Source organism: Crocodylus porosus, unplaced genomic scaffold (genome assembly GCF_001723895.1).
Source record: "Crocodylus porosus isolate Cpor-Errol unplaced genomic scaffold, CroPor_comp1, whole genome shotgun sequence".
Lineage (NCBI taxonomy): Eukaryota > Metazoa > Chordata > Crocodylia > Crocodylidae > Crocodylus > Crocodylus porosus.
Window position 1 is genome coordinate 62,109,978 of NW_017728907.1, and position 24,895 is coordinate 62,134,872.

General features: G+C 45.7%; 1 protein-coding gene across 2 annotated transcripts; it reads right to left on the reverse strand.

Moving 5' to 3' along the window:
• Positions 1 to 3,698: 3,698 nt before the first annotated feature.
• On the reverse strand, positions 3,699 to 22,700 carry LOC109307574. 2 transcript variants are annotated; one of them, XM_019531597.1, is made up of 10 exons: positions 22,395 to 22,700; positions 20,559 to 20,812; positions 18,107 to 18,205; positions 17,151 to 17,320; positions 15,594 to 15,700; positions 14,667 to 14,776; positions 13,032 to 13,182; positions 10,312 to 10,438; positions 7,095 to 7,281; positions 3,699 to 5,872 (listed from the first exon to the last, which is right to left on the reverse strand). In XM_019531597.1, the coding sequence occupies exons 3-10, from the start codon at positions 18,185 to 18,187 to the stop codon at positions 4,805 to 4,807; spliced, it is 2,001 nt and encodes a 666-aa protein (XP_019387142.1). In that variant the 5' UTR covers positions 18,188 to 18,205; positions 20,559 to 20,812; positions 22,395 to 22,700; the 3' UTR covers positions 3,699 to 4,804. The 2 variants fall into 2 exon arrangements, with proteins under 2 accessions (XP_019387142.1, XP_019387143.1); XM_019531598.1 differs by lacking the exons at positions 20,559 to 20,812; positions 22,395 to 22,700 and adding an exon at positions 18,809 to 18,975.
• Positions 22,701 to 24,895: the final 2,195 nt, after the last annotated feature.

Sequence of the window (24,895 nt, forward strand, 5' to 3'; positions counted from 1 at the left end):
TGGGCTGCGAGCCCGCTGCTCTCGGCCGCTGCCCCGCGCGGGGCGGCGCTGCTCGGGCGGCGCGTCCCTGGGAACAGCCTAGGGCTGAGGGCCAGCGCAACGCGGGGGCTGGGGCCTGCAGGTCGGATGGGCAAGGAGGTGTTTGTCGGACTCGCGGATTTGGGACCGCGTTTTCCATTAAAAAAACAAAACAAAACAAACTCCCCCCCCGCCCCCCATGCCTGAAGACAGGCGTTTGCACCCGGGGGCTTGCCAAGAGCAGTTTTCCCAGCTGCCTTAGCTGGTCTGATGAAAGGTCTCACACTGACCCAAAGAGCCTTGTCTGCGCAAAGGTGATTCGCTTTCCTAGCGAAAGCCGTGGCTTTGAGCCTGGCTGTGTCCAACCCGCGGTGCTGGCTTTTTGATTTTCCGAGGGTGTGACAGCTGTACGGCAGACAAAAGGTCCAGGCCAAATATTAAGGTAGGGTATATAAAGCCCCCTGTGCTGTGCCCGTGCCTTAACCGGAGGCAGGTGCCCCCCACACTGCAATTCCTGGCTTAAGTGGACACATCTCGTGAGACACGCTTCATGGGTTCACGCAGCCACACTGCTCCAACAGGGGTGCTGATGGGGACACAGCAAAAAAGAGAAGAGGGGAAGGAAACCTGCTACCTTTCAAGCTGCTTCTGCAGGCAGAAGGGTGATTTTTGCCTGTTGTTTTATTGAATTAGGAGCCAGTTGGATATTATAGCAGGTAGGTCATGTAAAAATCAGACAGAGGCATTGTGAGGATCCTGGAGAAATCCTCCTTAACAAATGCTTATTTGCAGAGGCAGTGACGAAGAAGGATCTGACATTGGGTGGGCAGTTATCTGGGCCCAAGGACCACTTAGGGAATCTTGGAGGCCAGGTCAGCACCCCTTTCCTCTTGCCCTGCAACAGCTCACCAAAACTCCCTCAGTGGCTCTGGCCCTGTGCTGTCACTGCCTGACGATCTCAGGGTCTCCAAGGACCTGCGGGCGGGGCGTGCGGCTAGGATGGGGCCATGGGCAGGTGAGGAGTGGCTTCCAAGAGCAGGATGTTGGGGTAGTGGGGTGTGATTGCGGGGTGGTGCCAGTGCAGGGCTGGGGTCCAGGGCAGAACCACTATCTACTCCTGGCATGCCCTTTCCTGCGGGACCAGCGCCTGTTGCAGGGACATGCAGGCAGCAGATCCTGGCTCTGCCCCGGGCCTCAGCCCCACACTGACACCTCCCCGCGATCCTGCCTCGCAATCCCAGCCCTGCCCCACCCTCCTGTTCTGCTTCCAGACACTGCTCCCCGCTCGCCCACAGCCCCATCCCGTCCACCGGGCCAATGCGCCCTGTCCATGTGAGTCCCAAGCTGGTCTTCAGGGAGACCCCACCCACCCACTCTGTCGAGCACTCCCAGCGGTGGGTGTAGGACAGATGGGCTGGGGTGCCCAGGCAGTGGGGCTGGGGCTGGCAGCAGCAAGCAGCAGCTGGGGCTGCCAGGAAACAGACATGCTACCACTACGTACCCAGGGGTAACGGGACCAGCTGCATGCATCGCGGCTCAGACTGCCCCCCACACTTGGACCAGTTGGGGCCAAGCGACCCACTGCAGACCAGCTGACCAGATCCAGCCCATGGCCTGTATTTTGCCCACCCCTGGTCCAATAAATGTCCCCAAATGCCCATTCCTGTTTACAGAATAGCTAACATCAGGGTCAGTATGAGGTCTGGTTTCATAACTGGAAACCACAGAATACATTAAATGTAGCTAGAGAAATGAACTAACTGTTCATTCTGCTATCTCTGAGGTTGGCATTTAAGTTCTTGACTTTGACTTCTGATTCAGATGTCCTTTTTGGGACAAGTCATTTCCAGGCCAAGAATCTCTGTTCCCTGAAAGATTTGGACTGACTGCTGCTACTAGTGTAGCTCTGCTGGTGGCAATAGAGTTGTTTCTGCTTTATGCTGCTGGAAGAGAAGGGAGAATCAGGTCCTAGCTGTCTAACAAAATGGAAAATTGCATTTAGAGCAGAATTTCTGAACTCATGGGTTGCCACCCAAAAATGGATTGCAGGAATATTTTAAAGGGTCGCAAGCAAGTGCCAGAAAAATGCACAAAAGTAGTTTCCCCCTTGCAGCCTGGCAATGTTCCAGCCTGCAAGGGGCTGCTTGGGCTGTGGCCAGCACACAGCCAGGCAGGGTCGTAGGAGCAGCCCCAGCAGCTGGATGCATGTAAGTGTATACTGAGTGGGGGTTGGAGGGCCAGGGCTTGGGGACTGTTGTGGGGTGAGGTGGCGGTGTGTGTAAGCATGTGTATGTGGAGGGGATTGGGGTGGTGCCTACTGACAGTGGGGGAAGGTGGCTGGACACTGAGGCTCCAGCAAGGCAGGTGGGGCGGGGGGAAGGCACCTGTCCCTTCAACAGGGGAAGGGCCAAGGGGGAGCTACGTGACCAGGCTGGCAACACCAGGAATGGTACCTATACTCGCAGGTGTGGGGTGACCAAGAGACACTGCTCAGCAGTGTTGTCAGCAGTGGGAGCATGGCTGTGGCAAGCAGTGAGCTCCCGCAGGTGGCCACAGTGCTGTCTGCAGCAGAGGGGGGTGGGGACCACCCGCAGGTGCTGCCAGCAGCAATCGGGGACTGCCTGCAGATGCAGCCAGTGCTGTTGGCAGTGGGGGGGAGTGGGATAGTGACAGGTGACCACCCGCAGGTGCCACCAGCAGTAGCAGCAGCACCTTTTTGCAGGGGGTGCACCACCAAGCTCAGGGGGTGCATGTGCACCTGTGGGTACCCCCTACGCATCACCAATGTTGGGGGCCCCCTTTGCCAGGGCTGTGGAGGGGGCCAGGAGGCTGCAAGTTGAGAGTGTGGGGGACCAGCATGGCCTGGGAGGGCAGCAGACTGTGTGGTGGGCACCAGTAGGGCTAGGGGCATGTGGGTCAGGATAAGCCATCAATCTTGGTAAATGGGTCCCAGCATGAAAAAGGTTGAGAACAACTGATTTAGAGGACAGTCGCTTTCACTGGCTGCAGAGGGAATGTGCTGGGGGGCGGGGGGCGGGGTGCATTATTGGTAAGTTAAACCCCAAAGAGGAAGGATCTCCCACTCCTTTAGATTTTGTACTCTGCACTTTTGATTGATAGACTGTAGGGTTCATGGATACATTTGTGCCAAGTGAATGTAGCTGAGCTCAGTGCAGGGCATTCTGCAACAGTCCCAAGACACAATCCTCATCCTAACCTGGCCATGGAAGCACACAAGAGCCCCGCCCTATCATAGTAGGGGGCAGCACCACACTTTTGGATTTAGCTGGAAACAAGATTTATGTGCCCCACTCCTATAAGCCAAGGTAGAGGTAGCCCAGGTTTGGAACACACATGTATTGGAAACAGTGGCTGCATCTACACGAGACACTGACAGCGCAGTTATTACTGAGCAGTCATTTAGTACTTGTATAAACAATAAATAAATGTATAAGCAAGTACTAAATGACTGTACAGTAACCTGAGGACTGCGCAGTAGTGCTGACAAACACTTTTTTCATGCCAGAGTAGCGCTGCATCACAGTTATTGCCAAGCAATGCTACTGCACAGTAGTATTGGGCTACTGCACGGTCAGGGTCTTCTGTAGACGTGGCCAGTGAATGCTTAATTTAAAAAAATCAAATTGACTTCAATCAAATCCCTCAGTGCTTTCATATATAGGAGACAGAAAGCAAATAATTACAAATACAGTATTTACACATACAAGCACAGGGACACAAGTCAGAAAACAAATTAGGTGTTCGGCTGTAGCTTCCTGTACTCTAGCAAACCACAGAATCATACCTACCATACCTTCATACCATCACCTACAGCATCATTTAGGCTCATAATTGAATTGTGGAGCTGTTACATATACGTTGAAAAAGTTATGAAGTACAACTGCTTATCTAATTAGATGTTTAAACTACCAGGTCTGAGTACAGTAGGTTTATCATGCAAATAATGGTCTAACAACTGTCTTCTAAATAACAGGATCAGATCTTAACCTCTTGTATTAATTTCAGTTCAAAACAGCCCCTACATAGAAACATCCCCCCCTCTTTTTATGCCCTCAGACAGTAACATAGATTTAATATTAGCTGACAAGTGATGCCATGTGCTCAGTTGCCTAGGCATAGTGTCTTCAATGCATTTTGGCTAGGAACCCAGCTAAGCCAATATTGTAACAGAGGGTGAAGCTAATTCCACTACATGCAATTTTGTTAGTGTTAGAAACAAGGTCCGCTATACTATAAACTATATCATGGATGTGACTCAGTATAATCAATGTGAGATGCATCATTTTGGATGTTTTGTTTTTTAAACATCTAAACTCAAAATGTCCTCAGTGTAAATCAAACTTATTCTTAATGTTTTGAAATACCCACAACCTAAGCCATTCCAATTGTAAAAAGATATAAACTCCTTAATTATTTACCACTTCAGAAAGAGAGCTTTAATGCCTCTTGTGTGTGACCTGTGAAACCACTGAATAAAGACTCCATATCAATTAATCATTGAGAGATGCATATACCTTTAACGTCACCATATAATCCATTGTGATAGGAAATCTCTTTTGGTTATACAAGTTCTTGTACAGGATATCAGCTGTTCTGAGAAAATTTAACATTTAGATTGAGAGTTGTGTTCAACTGGAAGTGAATTCCACATCATTTGTGGGAGCCCATTGTTACAAGCATTATTCGCTAATCAGAGACTGATATCCTTTAGCATATCAGTAATGTCACCTGCAAATTCAGCCTCAACTACATCTATCTTAGATTCTTAGGTATCACATTGGGCGGTGGGTATACTGATAACTGGATAGCTGGTGAAAAGAGCAGGTAGTGACAGTGGGCATTCAGGTAGTTCTATTTTTCTCTGGGGGTTAGTGTCCTCATTTGGTTCTTTCTGCAAACCTTTTGATGTCAACAATCTGCTGGTGTGCGAAACTCCTGAAGAATCATCACAATCCTTTTTACCTTTCAAGCAATGCTGCTGCTTATTTAGCTTTGTATCAGCTGGTGTTTCTTCCTTGAAGGATGATGCTGGCTGGGAACATTCTCCCAAGATTCCTTCTTTGTTCTGACTTGGCAGCGGTTCTTCCATAAAATAAGACCTGGACTGAATAACATGTTTGTTTTCCAAACCATCACATTGCATTGAGATGTTGTGAGCTGACTGAGATGTGACATCTGCACATGGAAGTATTTCAATGGGTTTTGCTATGGATATATAGTTCAGTTGTGATGACCGGGCTAACCTACCTTTCTTCTGAGTGTGTGAAATGGTACTTAGTGGCTTTCCATAAAACCAGCACAATTTAGAGACTGCTACTGGAATCTCTTGTGTAGGAAAACTTTCATAGAATACGGCTAATTTTGGATTCACTCCGTGTACAAGAAGGTCATTGCCATCGCATTCAGCCTTTGTTGTTGAAATGTTCCTCTCTTTTGATGTCAATTTACTGACTGGCACTTCAGCATAAAGAAAGCTCTGAACTATTTTCTCCACAAAAGTTTTTTCTTTCTGTGACTCTACTGATATTTTGGTTTTTCCATCTGAAGATAAAATATGAACGCTGACTTTCTTTTTTGCAGACGATGTTCTGTTTAGCTTTTTATTTTTCTTTACAGTTACTTTTTGAAGACCTTCTTCTTTTTCTCCATTTAAGGCAAGGGCGTAATCATAGTTGTTCTGTAATACTGGGTTGAAGTTGGTACATACTTCACTATTTTCATTTTCTAAGTCATACGAGACTTTACCTCTACAGACACATGGCCACCTATTCAAAATAAACTTTTGCATATATCTCTCTTCAGAATAAGTTATGGGGTATGTTTCACTCACTTTCTGTAGGAAAAAAAAATTGAACTTCAGTGTTTTCTTCTGCTACTAATACCCTTTCTATGACATTTGCATAAAGTTGTTCACAAAAATGGCAGAGGCAGAGACCTAGCCAGTAACATCACATACATATCTAAACATCCACATCATACATTGCAGTGCCATATAATAAAGTGTGCTTATTATATATCTTTGATACTTGTTTCCACACTTCACAGACAGTGGGTATTGTTTATATTACAGAAGACCATAGGAAAAAAGATACACAGAGGATTCATTGGAAGAAAATTCCCCCACAGCTCTTTACAGTCCTTACACAGATCAGAACAAAATAACTCAAGCAGAAAATACCACAGGAAGTGGAATCAGTCATAAGGCCAGGGAAAGGGTTCATTCAGGACATGCCTTAAACAAGCTAAGTTATTCTTCAGGGTTAAAAAACCTAGGGAGATCTTAGGGCCCAATTGCCATTTTACTTTGTTATAATAGTGACAATGAAGTTTTAACCCTTAAGCACCATGAACATGTGTGTGTGTATTCATCCTTCCTACTCTTTATTAACAGGCTAGAACCATGTGAATATTCATCTCCAACTCCTAACCTCATCTTCAGGGCAAAGAAGTGCCCTGATCCCTATATTCTGTCAAACAAGTCCCAACCCTTGTCCAGTACTAGAATATATTCTCTTACTAACCTTATGCAGTTTACACCACTTCCTTCCACATAGTCACTAGCTGTAAGTCAGATCTTCCCTATCTGCAGACCCTAGTGTTATCTGCCTTCTGCCTCATCCTGCTCATTTGCAAACTAAGCAGGACCTGGCAGTAGACCAGGTCAGGTGTGCTAGAATGAGGCCAAGTTGGCACTGACTTGTCCCAAGAGTGCTACTTTAACCTGTCTTCCAGGAATCAGAAAGGCACTCATTGTCTCATCTCCCGCAGAGTTTCTTAATTGAAACCCTAGGAAACTGGCCAGCACCCAAGACTTTAAATTTCCTAGGGTTGTCTCCTGGCAAAACTCCATTTACTTCACTGGGACAAGGATTGCAGCTCTGCTGAATGTTACATTGTATTCATGCTATTCCCAGTGCAGACAGTAAAACAGTTCACAGAGTGTAATCCACTATTGTGGCAATCTGACCTGTTCCGAGTAGATTATTCTCTTAATAGCAATATGCAATAATATAGGTCCTGTAATAAACTTTGTGAAACAAACAGAGCATTATTACCACTGGACTGGGAAATTTTGCCTTTGATGATCCAGCATGGATTATTTTGGCACCAGGCTTTTCCATTTCATCCTCAATGCTCAAGGAAATTAGGTTTTTCTTTTCTTCTGAATTATATTTTTTGGACTGCAAGTTACTCTTCACACTTCCTTGATTAAAAGCACTTTCCTTCAGAAGAGCTTCATTTCTCAAAATAAAGAAAGCAAACATCCCATATTTAAACCAGAGATGACTCAGATAGCTATTTGTCACCAGAGACATGGTAAGGCAGCAGTGTTTAAGAAGCATGTGCTAAATTGGGTCACTTAGCTTATCTGAGGTGTTGCTCATATTGCCCAGAGTCAACCTGCAATGAAGAGAAAGCAGTGGACTTTGTGGAAATTTAGGGCTAGATTTTCAAAAATTCCCAGCAGCTGTATGGCTAAGTACAGACTGTCAAAAAACCCAAGGCTGAATCCACTGAATCTTTGCAGGTTAATTTAAACTGCGTAGATTGAACTGAGAAGCAAGTGAACAGACATTCACTTTTGATTCCAGAAACACAGGCACATGCCTGCAGTGGCTCAGGCTAGAAGCCGGGGGCGTTAAAGCAGCCCTCCCTTCCCTTTGGCAGTGGCTGGAAGGCTGGAGGGAAGCTAGGAAAGAAACCCTTCAGGCTTCTCCACCCCCTCCCCGCTCAAGCTGTGGGGGTGGGAGGCATGGCCAGGCCCCAGCAGACCACTGAGTATGATTGGGGAGTGGGGTTTAAACCCCCATCCTGGCCTGCACAGACCCCAGCCAGGGTGTGCCTGGAGGGGAAGGGGGAAGCAGCCCCTGCTAGGCTTTTTCCCTGCTTCCCACTGGAGGGGCGTGGGGAGGTATGACCAGACTCTGGCCTGGGCCAGTATGCTGAGACAGAAGGGAGGAATGGGGTGTTTAACGCCCCCCCCAACCAGCACAGGACCCCAGCCAGGGTTTGCTTGGCAGGGGCACAGCAGCCCCTGCCTGGCTTTTCCCTGCTTACCACTCCAGCACGGGGAAGGCATGGCCAAATACCAGCCCCAGGATGACATGCTGAGGCAGAGGGGAGGGAGAGAAGTTTAAACTCCCTATCCTGCCTGCACAGGACCCCAGCCAGGGGCTGCCTGGCAGGGGTGCAGCAGCCCCTGGCTGGGGTCCCATGCGGTCAGGAGAGAGGGTTTAAACTCCATTCCCTCCCCTCAGCTTCAGCATGCCAGCCCAGGGATGGCATCTGGCCATGCCCCCTGCCACTTGAGCAGCAAGCAGGGAAAGCTTGGCAGGGGCTGTTCTGCCCCCACTAGGCACACCCCAGCTGAGGTCCCATCCTCTGCTTCATTCTGCCAGCCTGGCTCAGGATCTGGCCACTGCCACCTGCACTCCAGTGGCAAGTGGGGGAAAAGCCTGTAAGGAGCTGCTCTGTCCTTGCCAGGCAAACCATGGCTGGGGTCCAGAACAGGGTTTCCTACCCGCACCCCCACCCCGTCGCAGCCAGGCAGAGCAGTGATAGTGCTCTGGTTAGAGCCTACCCTGCTCTGCTGGATCTGCAGCACAGTAACCTGGAAATGCTGCAAAGCATCCTGGGATGCTAGAGGACTGCAAGGTAACTTGAACCAGGGATCTGGGACAGAAGTTCCATAAGTTGATTTCACCTAAGTCAGTTAAGTCTGATACTACATTCAATCAGATTCGCCTTACACCAGTTTTAGCCAGTTTGAAAGCGGTTTAAGTGCACTGAGCTTCTGTTCTGATACAGGTTTAAACCAGTTTCTGATCACTTAAACTGGTTTATGTGTAACTTCCATCCCTAGCCTATTTGACATGTGGCGGGCTCGCAGCTTTTGCCCGGCTTGGAAAAGGACACTTTGGACTGGTGGAACATTTTTACCAGTCAGGTAACAGCTTGCCCTGCCCCTGCTCTGTGGAGGTGTAGGGGGGGGGTGAGGAGCCCCTGGACCTGATTGAAGACTGTGCTTTGCAGGTCTGGCAGACTTCAAGGGCAGGGCCTCCGGTGTAAATAAAAGCCCAACATGCTCAGCACACTGGGCAGAGACAGGAGGGATGTTGGAGAGGGAAGAGCCTCCACCAGGATCCCTTCTTCGCCCCAGCAGTGTGCAAACTGGCACAGCTTCTGGGAGCCGCGTTGAGGCATCTTGAGCCTGCATCCTCAGCAGAGGGCTGGATGGAGCAGTGTGCAGACTGGCACATGGAGAGCTGGCCTTGGGAGCAACCTGAGGCTGCTCAGGTTAGCCCTGTCATAAACCAGATAATTGGAGCCCTGCAGTGTGGCCTGGCTAAAGAGCTAAAAGAGCCCGGGAGCCTAAAGAGCTTGGAAAAGGGGAGGCCGAAGCGTAAGGCTAAGTAAATCCAGCCAGCAGTGGTTAGGTTTCCCCCCACGAAAGCTGGAAGAACCCTTGGTGCCCAAAGCGGGGCACAGGGCCAGGAGGGGGTCTCAAAGTGACGCAGGCAACGCTGGTGGGGCCTCTGATTGAGCGAAGGGCTCCGAGGCCCGGTTGACAGCAGGTGAATCATTGTCATTCCTCTTTGATTAGCAGATGACTACCCACCTCTCCAGTGCACAGAGCAGAGTCAGTTCATCTTTTTAGTGCAGCCAAATCTGCAGTAGGATATAACACAACTTGGCCATTCAGAGAAACACTACAAAAGGGCTCAGTGGGAGAGAACAATTTTAATCCATTGGAAATTGGAAGGGTATTTGAAAGTAGATAACATGTAATTTCTGGTTGGAAACTGAGCAGCCCCTAGGGTTAATGATTTTGTCCTTGAAAAACTTACACCAGATCTCTCCCTGGTGGAAGATATAACCAGAATGACCTTTCAGCTTTATAGTAAAATAGTATTTTCAGCAACAGTAAAATAAGAAAGTACCTAAAAGAAGTACTTTCAGTTGCCTGCTCCTGGAGCACTGATTTAATACTGACACAGAAGGGAGGGAACTACCTACTGAATTGCCCAGAGCACTTTACGCTTCACAAATCTACACAATCCAGGAGGTTCTCCACTCCAAATACTCTACACCTCCACTCTGTCCAGGACTAACCTTGTTTTTTTGTGCCATTTAACTACTGAATGAGGTCATAATTAGAAAGGAAGAGTCAGAAAGGAACTCCAGAATTATTGGGAGCTGCCATGCAGTATGTCATTTATAACATAATTTCACTTAAATTTGCAATACTGTTTACACTACAACAGTACTTACCCTGCCTTCTGATCATCTGATGACAAAAGCCCATTGACACAGACACAGATTTTATTGTCTCTTTCTAGCTGTTGAGCAACAGTTTTGCCAGATTCACCATAAATGCTGTATTGTCCTAACTTGTCTTCTGAAAGGCAAGTGAGTTTTCATACATGATATGTAAATATGGACATATAGGAGATAAAAGTTACTTCTGGGAAGATAATATTAGACACCAAGCACTGTGAAACATCTTTCACCAAATTACATCAGTGGTTTAAACTGAATGATTCTAGCCTACAACTTTGTATAAAAGATGATTTATTAGAATACAATTCAGCCACAGGGACTTCTTCAGAGCAAGAAACCCAAAATAGTGATAGAAGTGTGGCAGGACAGCTAGAATCTCATATCAGGATACACTGAATCGGTCAGGCTTGTCGCTTGCTTCTAACTGATGGGACGCTCTGTTGTGAATTATAGTGCACTGCACTCTTGTCTCATTGAACACTGAATTATTAACAGCATCCTTAAAGCCACACTTCAGCCGGTTGTACACTGGTGCACAAAAGCATAAAGAAACTGAAGAGCTTGGCTTCCAATTCAGTTTCTGCAAAGGGAATCACAAGTACAGGACAAGGGAGACTCAGGGCAAAGAGCAATAGTAAGGGCTAGATAGAGAAGTACAAACATCCTGCCTATAGGTGGTGCTGAGGCCTTGCCACCAAGGAACTACAAGGCACTGTGTCCCCCTGGGGTATTATGGCTTCATTAGGGAGTGTATTTAGTAAGCATGCAAATGTAACTAAGAGAAAAATCTGAGGACAGTGCAGCTGCATAGATGTAAGTGAAGGTGATATTCACCCCTCAAAACATTTACTGCTAGAGTTAATGCCCCAAGTCATTTCATTTGTTGGTCAGATCTTAGGCTGAGTTGACAAGTCAAGCAGTTAAAAAATATCTTTTACTTGTAAATAGAGCAAAAATTGATATGGAATCACTGAGACACCAGAGAAACATCCCCATGTGGAGGAGTGCGTGGTTGCCATTGCATACACCCCTGCACATGGGCTTGGTGCAGAGCAAATTGTCCCAGGGTGGGTAGGGGAGGTCAACGCCTGTGCTGGTCCTAGCAGCCTCACCTGGGGTCCTGGGGCCTCCTGGGGCAGCAGCAGCAGAAATCTGGTGCCTCAGAGCCTGTCCAGTGGTCAGAGCATGGCTCTAGCTGGCCAGTTTGGGTGGTGTATGGTGCTGCCACGTGCAGCACACTACTTTTTTCAATGGCATTTTTTGTTGACACTGGGATTTCCTAGTGTCAAAAAACACCACTGCACTGCTAATTAGTAGCACAGCAAATGGGTTCACATGCAGAAGCAGCCCCTGGTAGGCTTTTCTCTTGCTTCCCACCGGAGAGGGTGGGGAGGCATGGCCAGGCCCCAGCCTGGGTCAGTATGCTGAGACAGAGGGGAGGAGAGGGGTGTTTAAACCCCCTCCCCTTTCCAACACGGGACCCAGCCAGGGTTTGCTTGGCAGGGGCACAGCAGCCCCTGCCTGGCTTACCCATGCTCACCACTCCAGCAGCGGGAAGGCATGGCCAGATACCAGCCCCAGGACGACATGCTGAGACAGAGGGGAGGAGAGGGGTGTTTAAACCCCCTCCCCTTTCCAACACGGGACCCAGCCAGGGTTTGCTTGGCAGGGGCACAGCAGCCCCTGCCTGGCTTACCCATGCTCACCACTCCAGCAGCGGGAAGGCATGGCCAGATACCAGCCCCAGGACGACATGCTGAGACAGAGGGGAGGGGGGTAGTTTAAACCCCCTCTCCTGCCTGCATAGGGCTGTCTGGCAGGGGTGCAGCAACACCTGGCTGGGGTCCCATGCGGTCAGGAGAGAGGGTTTAAACCCCACTCCCTCCCCTCAGCTTCAGTGTGCCAGCCCGGGGATGGTATCTGGCCATTCCCCCTGCCCCCTCTGCTTGGGTTTGAAGCACCACAAACCACACATGTGGTTGTGGGGTTGCACCCCGTGGCTGCATCCAGACGAGAGCAGCCATGCAGTATGTGGTGCCACAGACACGTCTTCTGTGCCACATACCATACATTTAGGTGTTCATGCTGTAAGGTAGCAGTGCGGCAGGCTTTTTTGACCCTGGGATCTCACCCACACAAAAAAAGTGGAGCAGTGCACATGGGTGCAGTGCATGCCACCACCCAAAACTGGAGCCTGGCCAGCTGGAGGCCCAAGAGGCCCCCAGGACCTCAGGTAAAGCTGCTGGGGCTAACCCAGTTCTGGCTCCTGCCTACCCTACCGCACCCAGGGTAACCTGCCATGCGCCAGAGGGCACGGGGCACAGGCATCCCCAGGGACAAGCAGCAGTGGCACAAGGTGTGCCACTACTGCTTGTCCCCAGGGAAACAGATGTCCATGCTCATGTGGACGTGGTCCGTAAGTACATATTTTACAATGGAACCTTCATAAGGGAATTTAATCTCAGAATTAATGTAAGCAATTGAACAAATCAGTAGTAGCAGTTATATAATCAAAGGAAAACGTAAGTAAGAATAGACGATATGCAAAGGAAACCTATAAACATTTGTACATTTACTCTACCATTGTGTTGTTCTACCTATCTGTTGCAAAGAAAAACTTTTATTCTGTCTCTTTAAAGCATCATAACACTACTGACAGGCCTTAGTGTATTTTCCTAAACCATAGCTACCAAAGGAGTTCCAGTTCTTACCTGTTGCAGCTGGTACAAGTATCTCCTCATTCTGACTAGTGGCACTCCTAGAAGAGCACCAGTGAGAAGTGTCTTTGTGATCAAGGGCAGATGCTAAATGGGCTTGATTTTCTTGCTGACAGAGGACTTCTAGCTTCTGAACCCTTTCAACCTGTCAGAAAATACAGGAAATACTGGAAACTGATGTATTTGCTGTGACCCACCAGTACTAAAAGTACTAAAAATATAACGTTAACACAGGAATCTTTTTAAATACTGTCATGGTAAACAGTGTGTCAGAAATGTTGTGTGTGCTTTGCCTTTAGCAAAAGCTAAAAAGTCAGTAAAGAAAACAAGTGTAGCATCTGTGTTAAAATGAAAGAACTCAGGCACTTGAGTTGTAAATAGGAGCACAGTTAATGCCCTTCCAGATTGTCATCCAAGTAGTAATACCATGCTCATGACATTAGAATATGACTCACTGATGTAAAATGAAAAACAAGTATGCACAAGATGCAGATTTAGCTATATATTTTTATAGACTCCATATATTTAGAAACAAATGTAAATAAACACTGCAGACATCTCAAATCTATCCCCACATACTGCTTTTTTTACTGAAACATAAAACAGTGATAGATGTCTAAATCAGCAATTTACAATAGATATTATATGGTTACCACTGTTACTGCCTATTTAAATAAGATGTGGTAGTTTAGACACCTTCAGTGCCCCATATTGTAATTGTTATCAAAAGGCTATCATAGTTTTTATAAATACATGTTGATGCATATCTGAGGTTAGAATTTGGCCGTTACCCTGAATGGAAATCTTGACTTTACCTAGAGCTCTGAAACCAGGCACTGGTGATTATGGCTCAGTAGAGAAGGGGAAAAAAAATCTGTAATTAACCCTAAGAGGTTGTAACTATTTCTAGCAACAAAACAAAGCTAATTGTTTATAGTAAGACTATTTCTCAGTGTAGAGTAGGAGGCTGGTTTTCTGCTTTGTTCTACTGGTATGGCTGTCTGCTTTTCACTTGTGCTGTAAATGTTTCTTCTTGCATCTGAGAAGTAGCTATTCCAGGAGTGCCTTTATCAGGAGCCCTGTAGCCACATGTTCACATTTATTTGTGGCAAGCTCTAACCACCAAAGTAAATTTAAGGAGGGACCATTTTCCTGAGTTACAATTGCAAGTTAAGGCACATGCTTCAAGCTTAACTGAAAAAAGAGTCCCATTTGGTAGTAATTTATTTTTCTGTTTACTTGAAAAGCAGTTAAGTTTATCATGGTAAATTACACACCAGATATTTTACTATTGTAAAAGGGACATAGTGCCATGCACTAAAAGCTACTCAGATACCTCAAAATCTAGAACTGCTGTACCATATTTTAGGCAGAGAAAAGAACTAACAAACATTTTGGATGTGCCCATAGACACCGTGCCTGCTTTCCATGGGTATCCATAGTACAACCAGAAAAGAAATTTGCATGAAAAGAGAGACCACCTCCTTTTATATCCTCCTGAAACATTATGTGAGCGAAACCTAGTGGAAGCTGGTATATGATTAAAATCACATGCAAGTTTGGCTAGAGGTAGGACAGCTATGAAGTGAATTAGCTTCAGTTTTGGGTTAGGCTGAGAACAGGACCTACCTCTGTCTTCCATTTTGGTCTTCTGTGACCTTTCGCTCTAAAACTAACAGGTTTTACTTTCTGGCTTAGCTTTAAAGTAATAAAACCTTCCTTTAAAGTGTGTAGGTCCTCTATGGAAAAGAATACAAAACAAAGTAGGAATAATTTGAAAGAGTATATAAACAGAAGTGTGTTTTAGATTAATCTATTACAATAGAGATTAACCATTAAACTGTGCATTAACAATAAGCAAGCGCCTGTACCAAGAACAGTGACTGCATGAAATGGTTCATTGCCTTGCATGTCTAAGCAGTGATTTAACGTGTTTACACTGGAGCACTGTTCTTCAGAGAACTGCTCTGGCCCATGCACACACAGCACTCCCTTCATCTGTGGTTGTACAAGTCTGTTCTGAGGCTCCTGGAAAACACCTATCTTATAATGCCCAGCACTGTCTCTGGGAGCAGAGGGTCTTGGGAGATTTCCTAACACAAGCGCTGTATTGTGAGATATATTAGGGTAACCGGCTGAGCCAATGCAGCTGGAATATTTGTGGTTTCCTAGTTGCAACATACTGGTTCAACCGTAACAGAGCTGAAGATTTTCCCTTGAGCATAAAATCTTCATTTGTACAATACTTTGGATGGCTAGTAGGTGCAGATGCAAGGGATTATACAGACATTGCATGCACAAGGCATGCAGACAAGCAGTTTCTCACAAGCAGTTTTCGGTTTACCTTAATCATTGAAAAAAAGTGCATTTTGATATCAAGAGCTAAAGCATCCCTTTTTGTAATTAGCATATTGCTTAGCATTAATAGTGCTAACATTATGCTTAATAAAATTAGACAACAAGACTTCACCGACAGTGTTTTATTAAGATTGTAAATAAACTAAACAGCTTCTAGGACAGACTTGAGACATTGCACAGTGTTTTATAAAGAAGTACCTTGCTGATAGCAGGCTTTGGCTTGCAGGTTGTCTGAAGCACTAAATGACCGGATAGCCGATTTGCCAATATGGTTCTTCCTAATCATCAGTCTGGGCGATTCAGACCTGCAAGTGCTAAACATATCAAAGCTCTGTATCTGATACAAAATTCAGAATCAACAACTGATCAGAAATGTCAGATGGCTGCCTATATCTTAATGCTGTAGGTGCTCATTAAGGGGTTGGTCCTGGAAAATGCTGACCATTTAAACTTGGACTGAAGGTAACAGGGGCTCAGTACTTCTCAATAATGGGTCCTAGTCTCCCAGAATTGCTCCTAGAAATATCTGACTGACAGGTTGACACAGCCTTGCTGTGGAGTTTCCCCCTAAAATGTGCATTCTCCAGATGGAGTACCTGCTCAGAAATGAGCCCGTAATCTGGAGGAGCCTTTCCATTAAATGGACATCTGTGAAAGGGACTTACAATTGAGACAAAAGTAATTTTTTTCCTTAAAAAATTTCTGTGGCAGTAACAGTGTTTCAGGGGCACATGACACCACCAAGCTCTGGCATGTTCAGTTTGAAAATAGTACACATGATGTATCTCTGCCAAGTTACAGGAGTAGGTCCCTGTTTCTGTATGATTTCCCCACCCGCCACCACATCTTTTCATATTGTCATAAAGTCATAAATCCCTAGATCTCTGATCACTTAGAAATCTCACACTTACATGGAAAAGAACCTGATTTTTTCAAGGCTTCCTTTTGGGGTTAAAAAAATACGTATATGTTCTGCAGCCCGTTTTCAGGTAATATAAGTAGGGACCTACTTAATTTGCGGTTTCCTGGATTGTGCCGGCACCACAAAATCTGGGATTGTCACAACGTCCGTGAAATCAACAAAAAAAAACTTAATAAAAATAAATGCTGGTGGTCTTTGCTGCCAGGAGGGGAAGGTGCCAGCTGGGGGGACAGCACGAAGGTCAGCAGACAAGATGGTGGCTACCCCCCCATTGCTTCTCCCTTTGCCAGGGCCTCTCCACCAGTCAGTGCCAAGGGGCAGGGCTGCACGAAAGGTAGCCAGCAGTCAAGATGGGGGCTGCCCCTTTGTCCCTCCTCCATCCTGGGGCCTCTCCACCTATCAGTGCCAAGGGGCAGGGCCTGTGCCAATCAGAGCCAAGGGGTGGAGCTGCTGTGAAATCACCAGGGAATTAGAGCTTTAGACCATGATCAACCTGTGAAAACTGGTAAGCGTGCCCAAGATTTAGGTAGATCCCTAAATATAAGTTACTGTTTGCATTGTGTTTTATAGCGATGGATCATTTCACTACACAGGACACGCAACATAAAAAATCCCCTGATTGCAAGGTTTTTCTTAACTATATCTATAGTTATATCCATTTTAACTATATGGTTGGTGTAAATTATGCAAACAAGATAATTTTAAGGATTTAGCTTAATTGCATGGAGAATATACTGAGTGTAAGATCAGTTATTAATAGTACATTTACCATATCTAAAGTACCTTTAAGCCAAGCTAAAACTAAAACATAAAACTTTCCGGTTCAGATTCACCTTGTTTTCAGATGAGTGAAGATCTGTTCATCTTCTGCAAGCTGCAGGGAAGGTTTGGGCCCAGAAATACCTGATCTTCTAGCACTGGGTAATTCATAATCCTCCTTAAATTCAAATGTCAATGGGGTTGACACATATGGCTTTAACTGTAATTTCCCAAGCTCTCGACACTGCAACAGATCAGAAGTACATGGAGCCTTAATTGAGCAAGAGGGCAGTCAGCTTGTTTCTATTATGTGAAGCAATGTTAAGGCTGCGAATCATAATCTCTCTTCCTGCATATGAACTTACAACCAGCATCAGTCAGAAATCGTTAGAACTTGTATTTGCTAGTGTATATTTTATAATTTTTTATTTGAAGATGCGCACAAGAAGCAAACCGCCAGAGGAAAAAAGTGTTGTTTCTACATACGCACTTACTGAAAGTGGAAACATTCTTCAAATGGTCTTTTTAGCTTGACCACACTGCAACACAGTTCCTATGAAGTCCTAGACAAACATGACTGTTGTATGTGTTACCTCAGCATTTGCCACCAAAGGTTTTCCAAAGAATTTGTTTTTCAAGGCCTCTGGCAACCCAGGACTTTCACCGTCTAAAGATGGACAATCTAGCGAGAGGTGTAGTGGGGAGGCTTTCTGCAAGATGTGACAATTGGTGGTAAACATGTTTATTGGTGCTCTGTGTTAAGCAGCTCCATTGACTTTTATTTTTGATTTTTTCTCAAGTGCCAGGTGACCTCCTCGCTTCACTGGCTGGAGCAGTCCCCAAAACAATAGGATAAAAAATGAGTCTCTCTTTCCCCCTCCTCTTCATCCCTCTGCTGTAGCTATTTATTACATGGTGCCAGTCGCCGTCCTGTCTAGGCACAGACATGACACGAGAGAGGAATATATCTTTCAAAGCTGACAAAAGGCACATTTATCCCAAATTCAGTACTGATTCACACTATACTCACTTCAATTCTGGCATACTTGGCCAAGCTCTCACGTGAACATTGCTCCAGAGCATCTAGTTTTGCAAAGAGTCTCTGTGTCATTTTTCTTTAGGTGAATTCCTGAAAACAAAACAAAGCAGAAGAGCTATTTCAGAGAAAAAGAAGATGATAACGTAAGAGCAGGACAACACCACTGTGTGGAGCACCGGCCACACTGAGGCAGCACAGCGGAGAACGGTCCATGGATGACACCTCCCCTCTATCGATCATGTTATCCCGGGGAGAAGGCAGGAGACATTTCAACTCAGTAAATCTCCTCCTCATTCCATATAAACAGATGAGGAGCAAGGATGCAGGTTTTGATCCCTCCTGCATCTCATGGGATCAACTATAATTTCAGGGTACACACAGACCCCCGTGACTTATACAGCTACCCTTCTTGTATCACCTCCCACTGTCCTGATGCTAACTGCCTCCCATAGCAACCGCAAAAACATTTCAGCGGGATCTAACATTAGCTCCTGAAGGAATTCCTGCTGCAAAACCTACAGGGGCAAATGTCACGGAGGAAAATAGACTAGTTTGATGAGTTACAAATGCTGAGGTCAGGGACATTAAAGGTGAAAAAGAGAGCGGACAGGGAATGATTCCCCTCTTTAAAACTTTGTGATATATAAAGAGGTAGAAAAAATGTTTTGCCCTGACCTTCAGGGTATTCATTACCTGTTTTCTACTGCATTCTCAGAAACTTTGGGAATATAGTCTTGCCTCTGCCAGTCTCTTGGAAGGAAAAGGGAGCTCAAGGAAACAAAGTTGTCTTAACTTTTCATTTAAAGGTGGGTATCTTGAATCTTTCACAGAGAGACCATTTCTCCCTACTGTTTCTCAGGTGTTTCTGTTAATTCTGTTACAAATCAAATGGAATCAGGACTTTTAACAGCCTAAGCCTCTCAACTGCCCAGTTTTCACTTTATTGGTCTGCCCAGATCATAACGCTGCTAATTCTCCAGTAGTCTGTAGTGTCTCCCAAGAAAAACAGGGTAGACATGACTTGAAGTTGAAGCGTAAATGCACAAGCAGAGCATCAACTACCCAGTCATTACTTCAGAAACCAGCAAAACAAACAAACAAACAAAACAAAAAACCCCCAAAAGGTCCTGGACAATATTTACCTCTTTGCAAGTTGCATAGGAGTACAGTATGAGCCATACTGGATCCAATCCAGAGGCTGTTTAGTCTGGTTTCCAGCTTCTGAGAATATCTCATCCTAGGTAGTCAGTGCCCTTAGCTCATTGTGCTCTGCTGTATGTGGACAGGACGGGGTGAGATGCAGATGGGGCTGGTAGGGGTTTCTTCTTGGGTGATGATCAAGCTTTGTTTCAGATCACAGACTCCTTAGAGATGGAGGAACACTTCCCCCAAAGCCAGTGCTACTTTGCTAGCACATGCTGGCTCCTGCATAAATGTCTGGCTCAGCTGGCAGAAAAGAAGAGGGAAGAGGCTCACAATAACCTGGCTGACAATGCAGACTGGAAGCCACTGCAGATCGGTTGATGGTTGGTTTTCCACAGGCCTCCTGTGTAAAACTGTTAATGAGGGTCCTCTGAAGGCTGCACCGCTGCCCTCACCTGGTCATTACGTAATTGCCAGGGACTAACACTACATGCGATAGCGATGGAGCCCACATTCAGCAAGGGGCAAAGGGGAAGAGCATGATAACAAGCTCCACAGGGCCAAGGCTGAGGAAGGGAGGAGTGAACAAAGGAGTAAGCAGAGTAAGCAGGGGAGGCTCCTTGGCTTCTAGCAGAATTCATAGGACACCTGCATGGCAGTAATAACGTTTAGCAGTTCCAGAATAGTTTACATGCTTGAAGCACCTTTTCCCAGTGCTAGAGTGATCATTAGAGACATACAAAAAACTACAACTCTTGGTTCCAAAATGATACTTTTTATTAGACCAACTGGGAAATTGCAAGAAAATTGTCCTTTTCTGCAAGCTTTCGAGATCAAAGTCCCTTCGTCAGGCTCTGGGAAAAGTATAGATGGTACAAGATGGTAAAAAGTCCCCATAGGTAGGAAATAAACTTCATTTTTGTACAAAAGGAGCTGAAGATGGAAAGCTGTCCCTCTGGGTCCATGAGAGTGATCATTAGCATTCTTATCTTACAGATGGGGAAACCAAGGGAGGCTGGATAACTTGCCCCAGACCACACAAAACAGCACTGGCAGAGCTGGGACTATAGCACAGACACACACTCGCTAACTTGGCTGATTCGCAGCACAGTAAAAGCTGGTGGCCTGATTCCAGAAGGGCTGAGCATCCCCTGTTGACTACACATTAGGTATATTTACACTGCAGCTGTTGTAGTGACTGCAACCTGTGTGCACCGCCCCCCCCCCAAGCTTGGTGTCTGCTTGCAGTGTAGTCACGATAACCCATTGCTCAACACAGACTAATCTCCCAAAAACTTACCCAGTTTCTTGGGTGTTTTGCAGCTATGCTGTGTACACAATTCCCTGCTCCCTGTATCTGAGGTAGCTAGTTCAAAGCCAGATCAGGTGCTTCAACACAAGGTGCAGTCAAGCAGGGACTGAATCAAGACATCCCTTAGGACCTGTAAATGGTCAAGATCTCTGGAAATCAGGCCTGTGTCTCTGCTGCGTTCAAACACATAGCAGTCCAGCTTGTAGCAGCAAATGGCGCAGAGAATCCTTGTTGTCTCCCTCCTAATACAAAAGAAATCTGCTATACATCAGTTGGTTGAGAACATATTCACCATCATATAAGTTTGAAGACAATGAGAGCAGGAGCTTTTTTCCTTCTTGCAATCTGAGAAACGAGTCTCTCCTTTAATCAAAGCATAAGCCCAGACCTCACAAGCTGTATCCCATTCATTCCCTGGCAGCCCGTTCTTGGGTGCTTTCCTCAACTGGGGCTTGTGACAGACACCAGGAAATAGTTTTTGTCCCTGACCAGCAGCAATTGCTGAAGTTACATCTTGTGTCATTCAAATAGTTCCTGCCCTTTAGACAGAGAAAACATGTACCATACACATTCAAGCCCCATGGAAACCTTTGTGTTTCCAACTCACTGCAACTTAGAAAAAGCAGTCTCTAGTAAACATACATCTACACCTCTTCCACACAATGGGATAAGAGACTTTACTGCTATACTAAAATAACAGGTAGACAGTGTAGTGCAAGGAAAGTGGTGTGACACATATATACTCAAAGGGACAGCACAGTTTAATAATGCATCTGTCTGAGAACATTTTTACTCGCTGTTATTGAAGTCCTACCTTAGATGATAAGACCTAAAAGAGGTTAAAGAAAATGCAATGACTGTTCAGTCTTTTCCATTTATTTTGCGCACTTTTTAACCCATATAATTGACTCATCTGTATAATCTTGCTCATGTGGGACAGAGTAAAACCTATTTTATATTGGAGACTGTGATTGTGTGACTGCAGTGACTGATGGGTAAAACAGGGGGCAAGTGCAGTACCTGAAATTACTGACTGTAGTAAAAACTGACTGTAGTAAAAAACTGACTGGATATGCTTTTAACAGCATTCACAGCCAGGAGACATAAGGAAATTACATATACAACCTTAGAGATGATTTATACCAGTACAATGAGCCCAGGTGTTCACAAAAAGCACCCCCCCGCTGAGAGTGGGTGTTGGTTGGCAAAGGCTATTGCTGAGCTGGTGCTGAACATGATTCATGCATCTGTGAGTGGAAACAAAGACAAACCCCCTCCAGCACCATTTTACTGCACTGCTGCTGAGTATGGTTTGTGCTTGCACTCAGCATCTGCCCAGCCATGCCTGCTGGCAGCACTCAGTCAGCCACAGGTCCTTTCTGCCAGGTAGGCTTAGCATGACAGTAGCCCTGCATGCTTGCAATCCTCTCCAGCAGGTAGAGAGCAGTTGCATGGATCGCACCTGGCAGCTTCCGTCCCAGAAACTCCATACACATTGCCCCACAGACGCGGGTTTTGCGCCACAGGGTACCAGTTAGTTTACAGCTGGGAAGCTGGGTTCTTCCCCTCCCTTACTTCCTCAGTTTCTTCCTCGCTTGAGATAACCCACAACTGCTTCTTCCTTCCCCTTGTTTCCCCAATTCTCAGCTTGTACTCGCTGTTTCCCCAGCAGCTCCATTATCCCTTCCTTAGTATCTTGAGTCCATCTGACAAAAGCCCTTCCTACTAACACCAGTGCTGCTGGTTGTTCACCAAGTCTTGCTTCCCCGATCATGGCACCCCCATCCACCTCCTCTCAAGGTCCTCTCCTGCAATGGCACTTACCAAGAGGCCTGACACAGTCTCCTAACCCCTCTGCAAAGCAGCTCGGCTTTTCCCAGGTTTGGACAGTTTGTGGTGGGGGTGGCTGGGACTCAGTCTCCTGGCTTCTCTACTTCTTTCCCCTGTGGCAGGACCCAGTAGTTTTTCTGCCCAGTTCTTTTGTTACAGGGTTGCTCAGCAATGGCTTCCCCTGCCTACCAGCTTTGTTTTTTGTCCTGTGTGTTGGTTCCTGTCCTGGCTTCCTGTTCCCAAGCACAATCTGTTGAACCAGGGGGTCCTCCCAGGGTATGTACAAAACCACACCCAGCCAGGAGAACGGTTTATGCTGCTTCCAGGACCTGATTCTGCTCTCGTGTATGCTGGTAAAAATCTGGAGGGACTCACTGGCCCTTCAAGAATGTCATGTGAATAAGGGGAATAAAAATGCGTCCTGTTGTTTCTGTTGCCACTCAGTGACAAAGTGACGGGGCATAGGAGAAGGAAGGTTACAGGCTGATCTGTAGGTGGGGCTTGAACTATGATAAAGGAATATATTTAAAAATGAGGACAGTCTTGAGCTAAGTTTAAATATCTCTCCAGCTACACTGTTTTCTGAGGGCCTATTTCCCCAACAAATGTGGGGAAGCTTTCAGGTTTCTTGGTGTGGTTACATTTGGGGGAGTAGAAGGACTGGACCAGCTGACCACACTTGGTTGGCCAGTGTGCTCATAGCTACCCCTGCCAGAACTATCCTTAAAGCCATGAAAAAGGATTGAAAACCAGCTTAGAAGAAACTGCATTTAGGAAAGCTCCTTCACATTACGTGGCTCTCAGCCTTCAGCATAACAGACAAGCAGACACAAGTTACGTACTTTCCACGGTGCAATTGGAAGAGAGGAATAAAGGCAGCTCCTGATTGCAGCTCAGAGAGCAGCTCCTGAATAGCCCCTCTTGCAATCTTTATATCCAACAAATCTTTGCACTGGGTTAGTGCAGAAGGTCAATCAGTAAATAAAAATAATAATGTAATGTTTTTAAAAGTACACTGAAATGGTGAAATACAATGAAAGGCAAACAAACGAACTCACACTTGCCTTGTCACAGTGTTGTTAGGTACTGTAGCACCTAGTCCACAGCCACCTAGGACTTAATAGACGTCACAGTGCTGGTTTTTGTGACATCCTTCTGACATAAGAAACGTTGCTCTAGAATTAAAATAGAACCGCTGTTATTTGTGAACATAGGTAAGTACAGTCAGAAAGCCTGAACTGAATCAATTCAATCATCGAGTTTAATCTAAAATGTATAGATTGAACCAATAAGCAAATGAACGGATATTCACGTTTGATTCTGGAAATGCAGCCACATGCCTGCAGTGACCTAGGCTAGAAGCTGGGGAGGAGGGGGGAGAGTGTCCTAGAGCACACCACCCTGCTTGGCTGGAGCAGACAGCTTGGCCCAAGGCTAGCCTGCCTACCCTGCAAAGGGAGGGGACATTGTGGGGGAGGTGCAAAGCATCCTGGGATGCTGGTGGACTGAAAGCTAACTTCAATCTGGAGGAAATCTGGGACAGCAATTCAATAAGCTGATTTAACCTAAATCAATTAAGTCTGATACTGCATCCATTCATTAAGCTTTATCTTAAACCAGTTTTATCCCTTTTGAAAGCAGTTTATGTGAACTGAACTTCTGTTGTGTTACAGATTTGAACTGGTTTCCAGTCACATATACCACTTTATGTGTAATTTCTGCCCCAGCCAGTAAGACCTGGACATCCGAACAGTTCTGATTCCAGCCAGAAGAGGGCAGCAACAACCATAGCCAAGCTAGCTGATTGCACACTGTCACATTCAAAAATCCCTGCTAACAGTTACTAAGGATGCAAAGTCGAAGAGTTCAAAAGTTAGGGTATGTCTGTGCTGCCTTAATTCAAGCCCCTCTTGAATATACATTTTAGTAAAGCCTTTAATTAAATGATTACATACTATTTTTCCCCAGCAGTCCCTTGTCACATTTAATGCGAAAAGGAACTTGCATCTATCCACTGCTAATATTTTTTCCACAATGAAAACTGAAAATACATTTTTATTACAAAAATTATGATTACCACAGCATTATAAAAATGCTTATGTTTATGAAACCTCTGTGAAACTGTAAAAAAAGTTTTTGATAACTGCGTTTGTGAAATATTTTCAGCACTCCATATTTTTAAGAAAATAAAAAGTCAATTTAGTATTCAAATTTGAATTTGTGAATATTGAAGAAATTTCTGATAAACCCCTGGATTCCTGAGTTCTCTTTCCCCATCTTCACAATTATGATTTAGAGAGGCCTCTTCACAGTCCTTGTAAGTAGGTTGCCCATTTCACAGACTGGGAAACTTAAGCTTGGAGAAGAAAATTGGTATGGACAAAGGTCACATTTAAGAACCCATTTGTCCCTCTGTGACTTTCTAGGTCGTATGACCACCACTAAGTGGGGAACAGCCTTGAAGGTAAGTGGGTTAGATCAGGGCGGGCAATTAT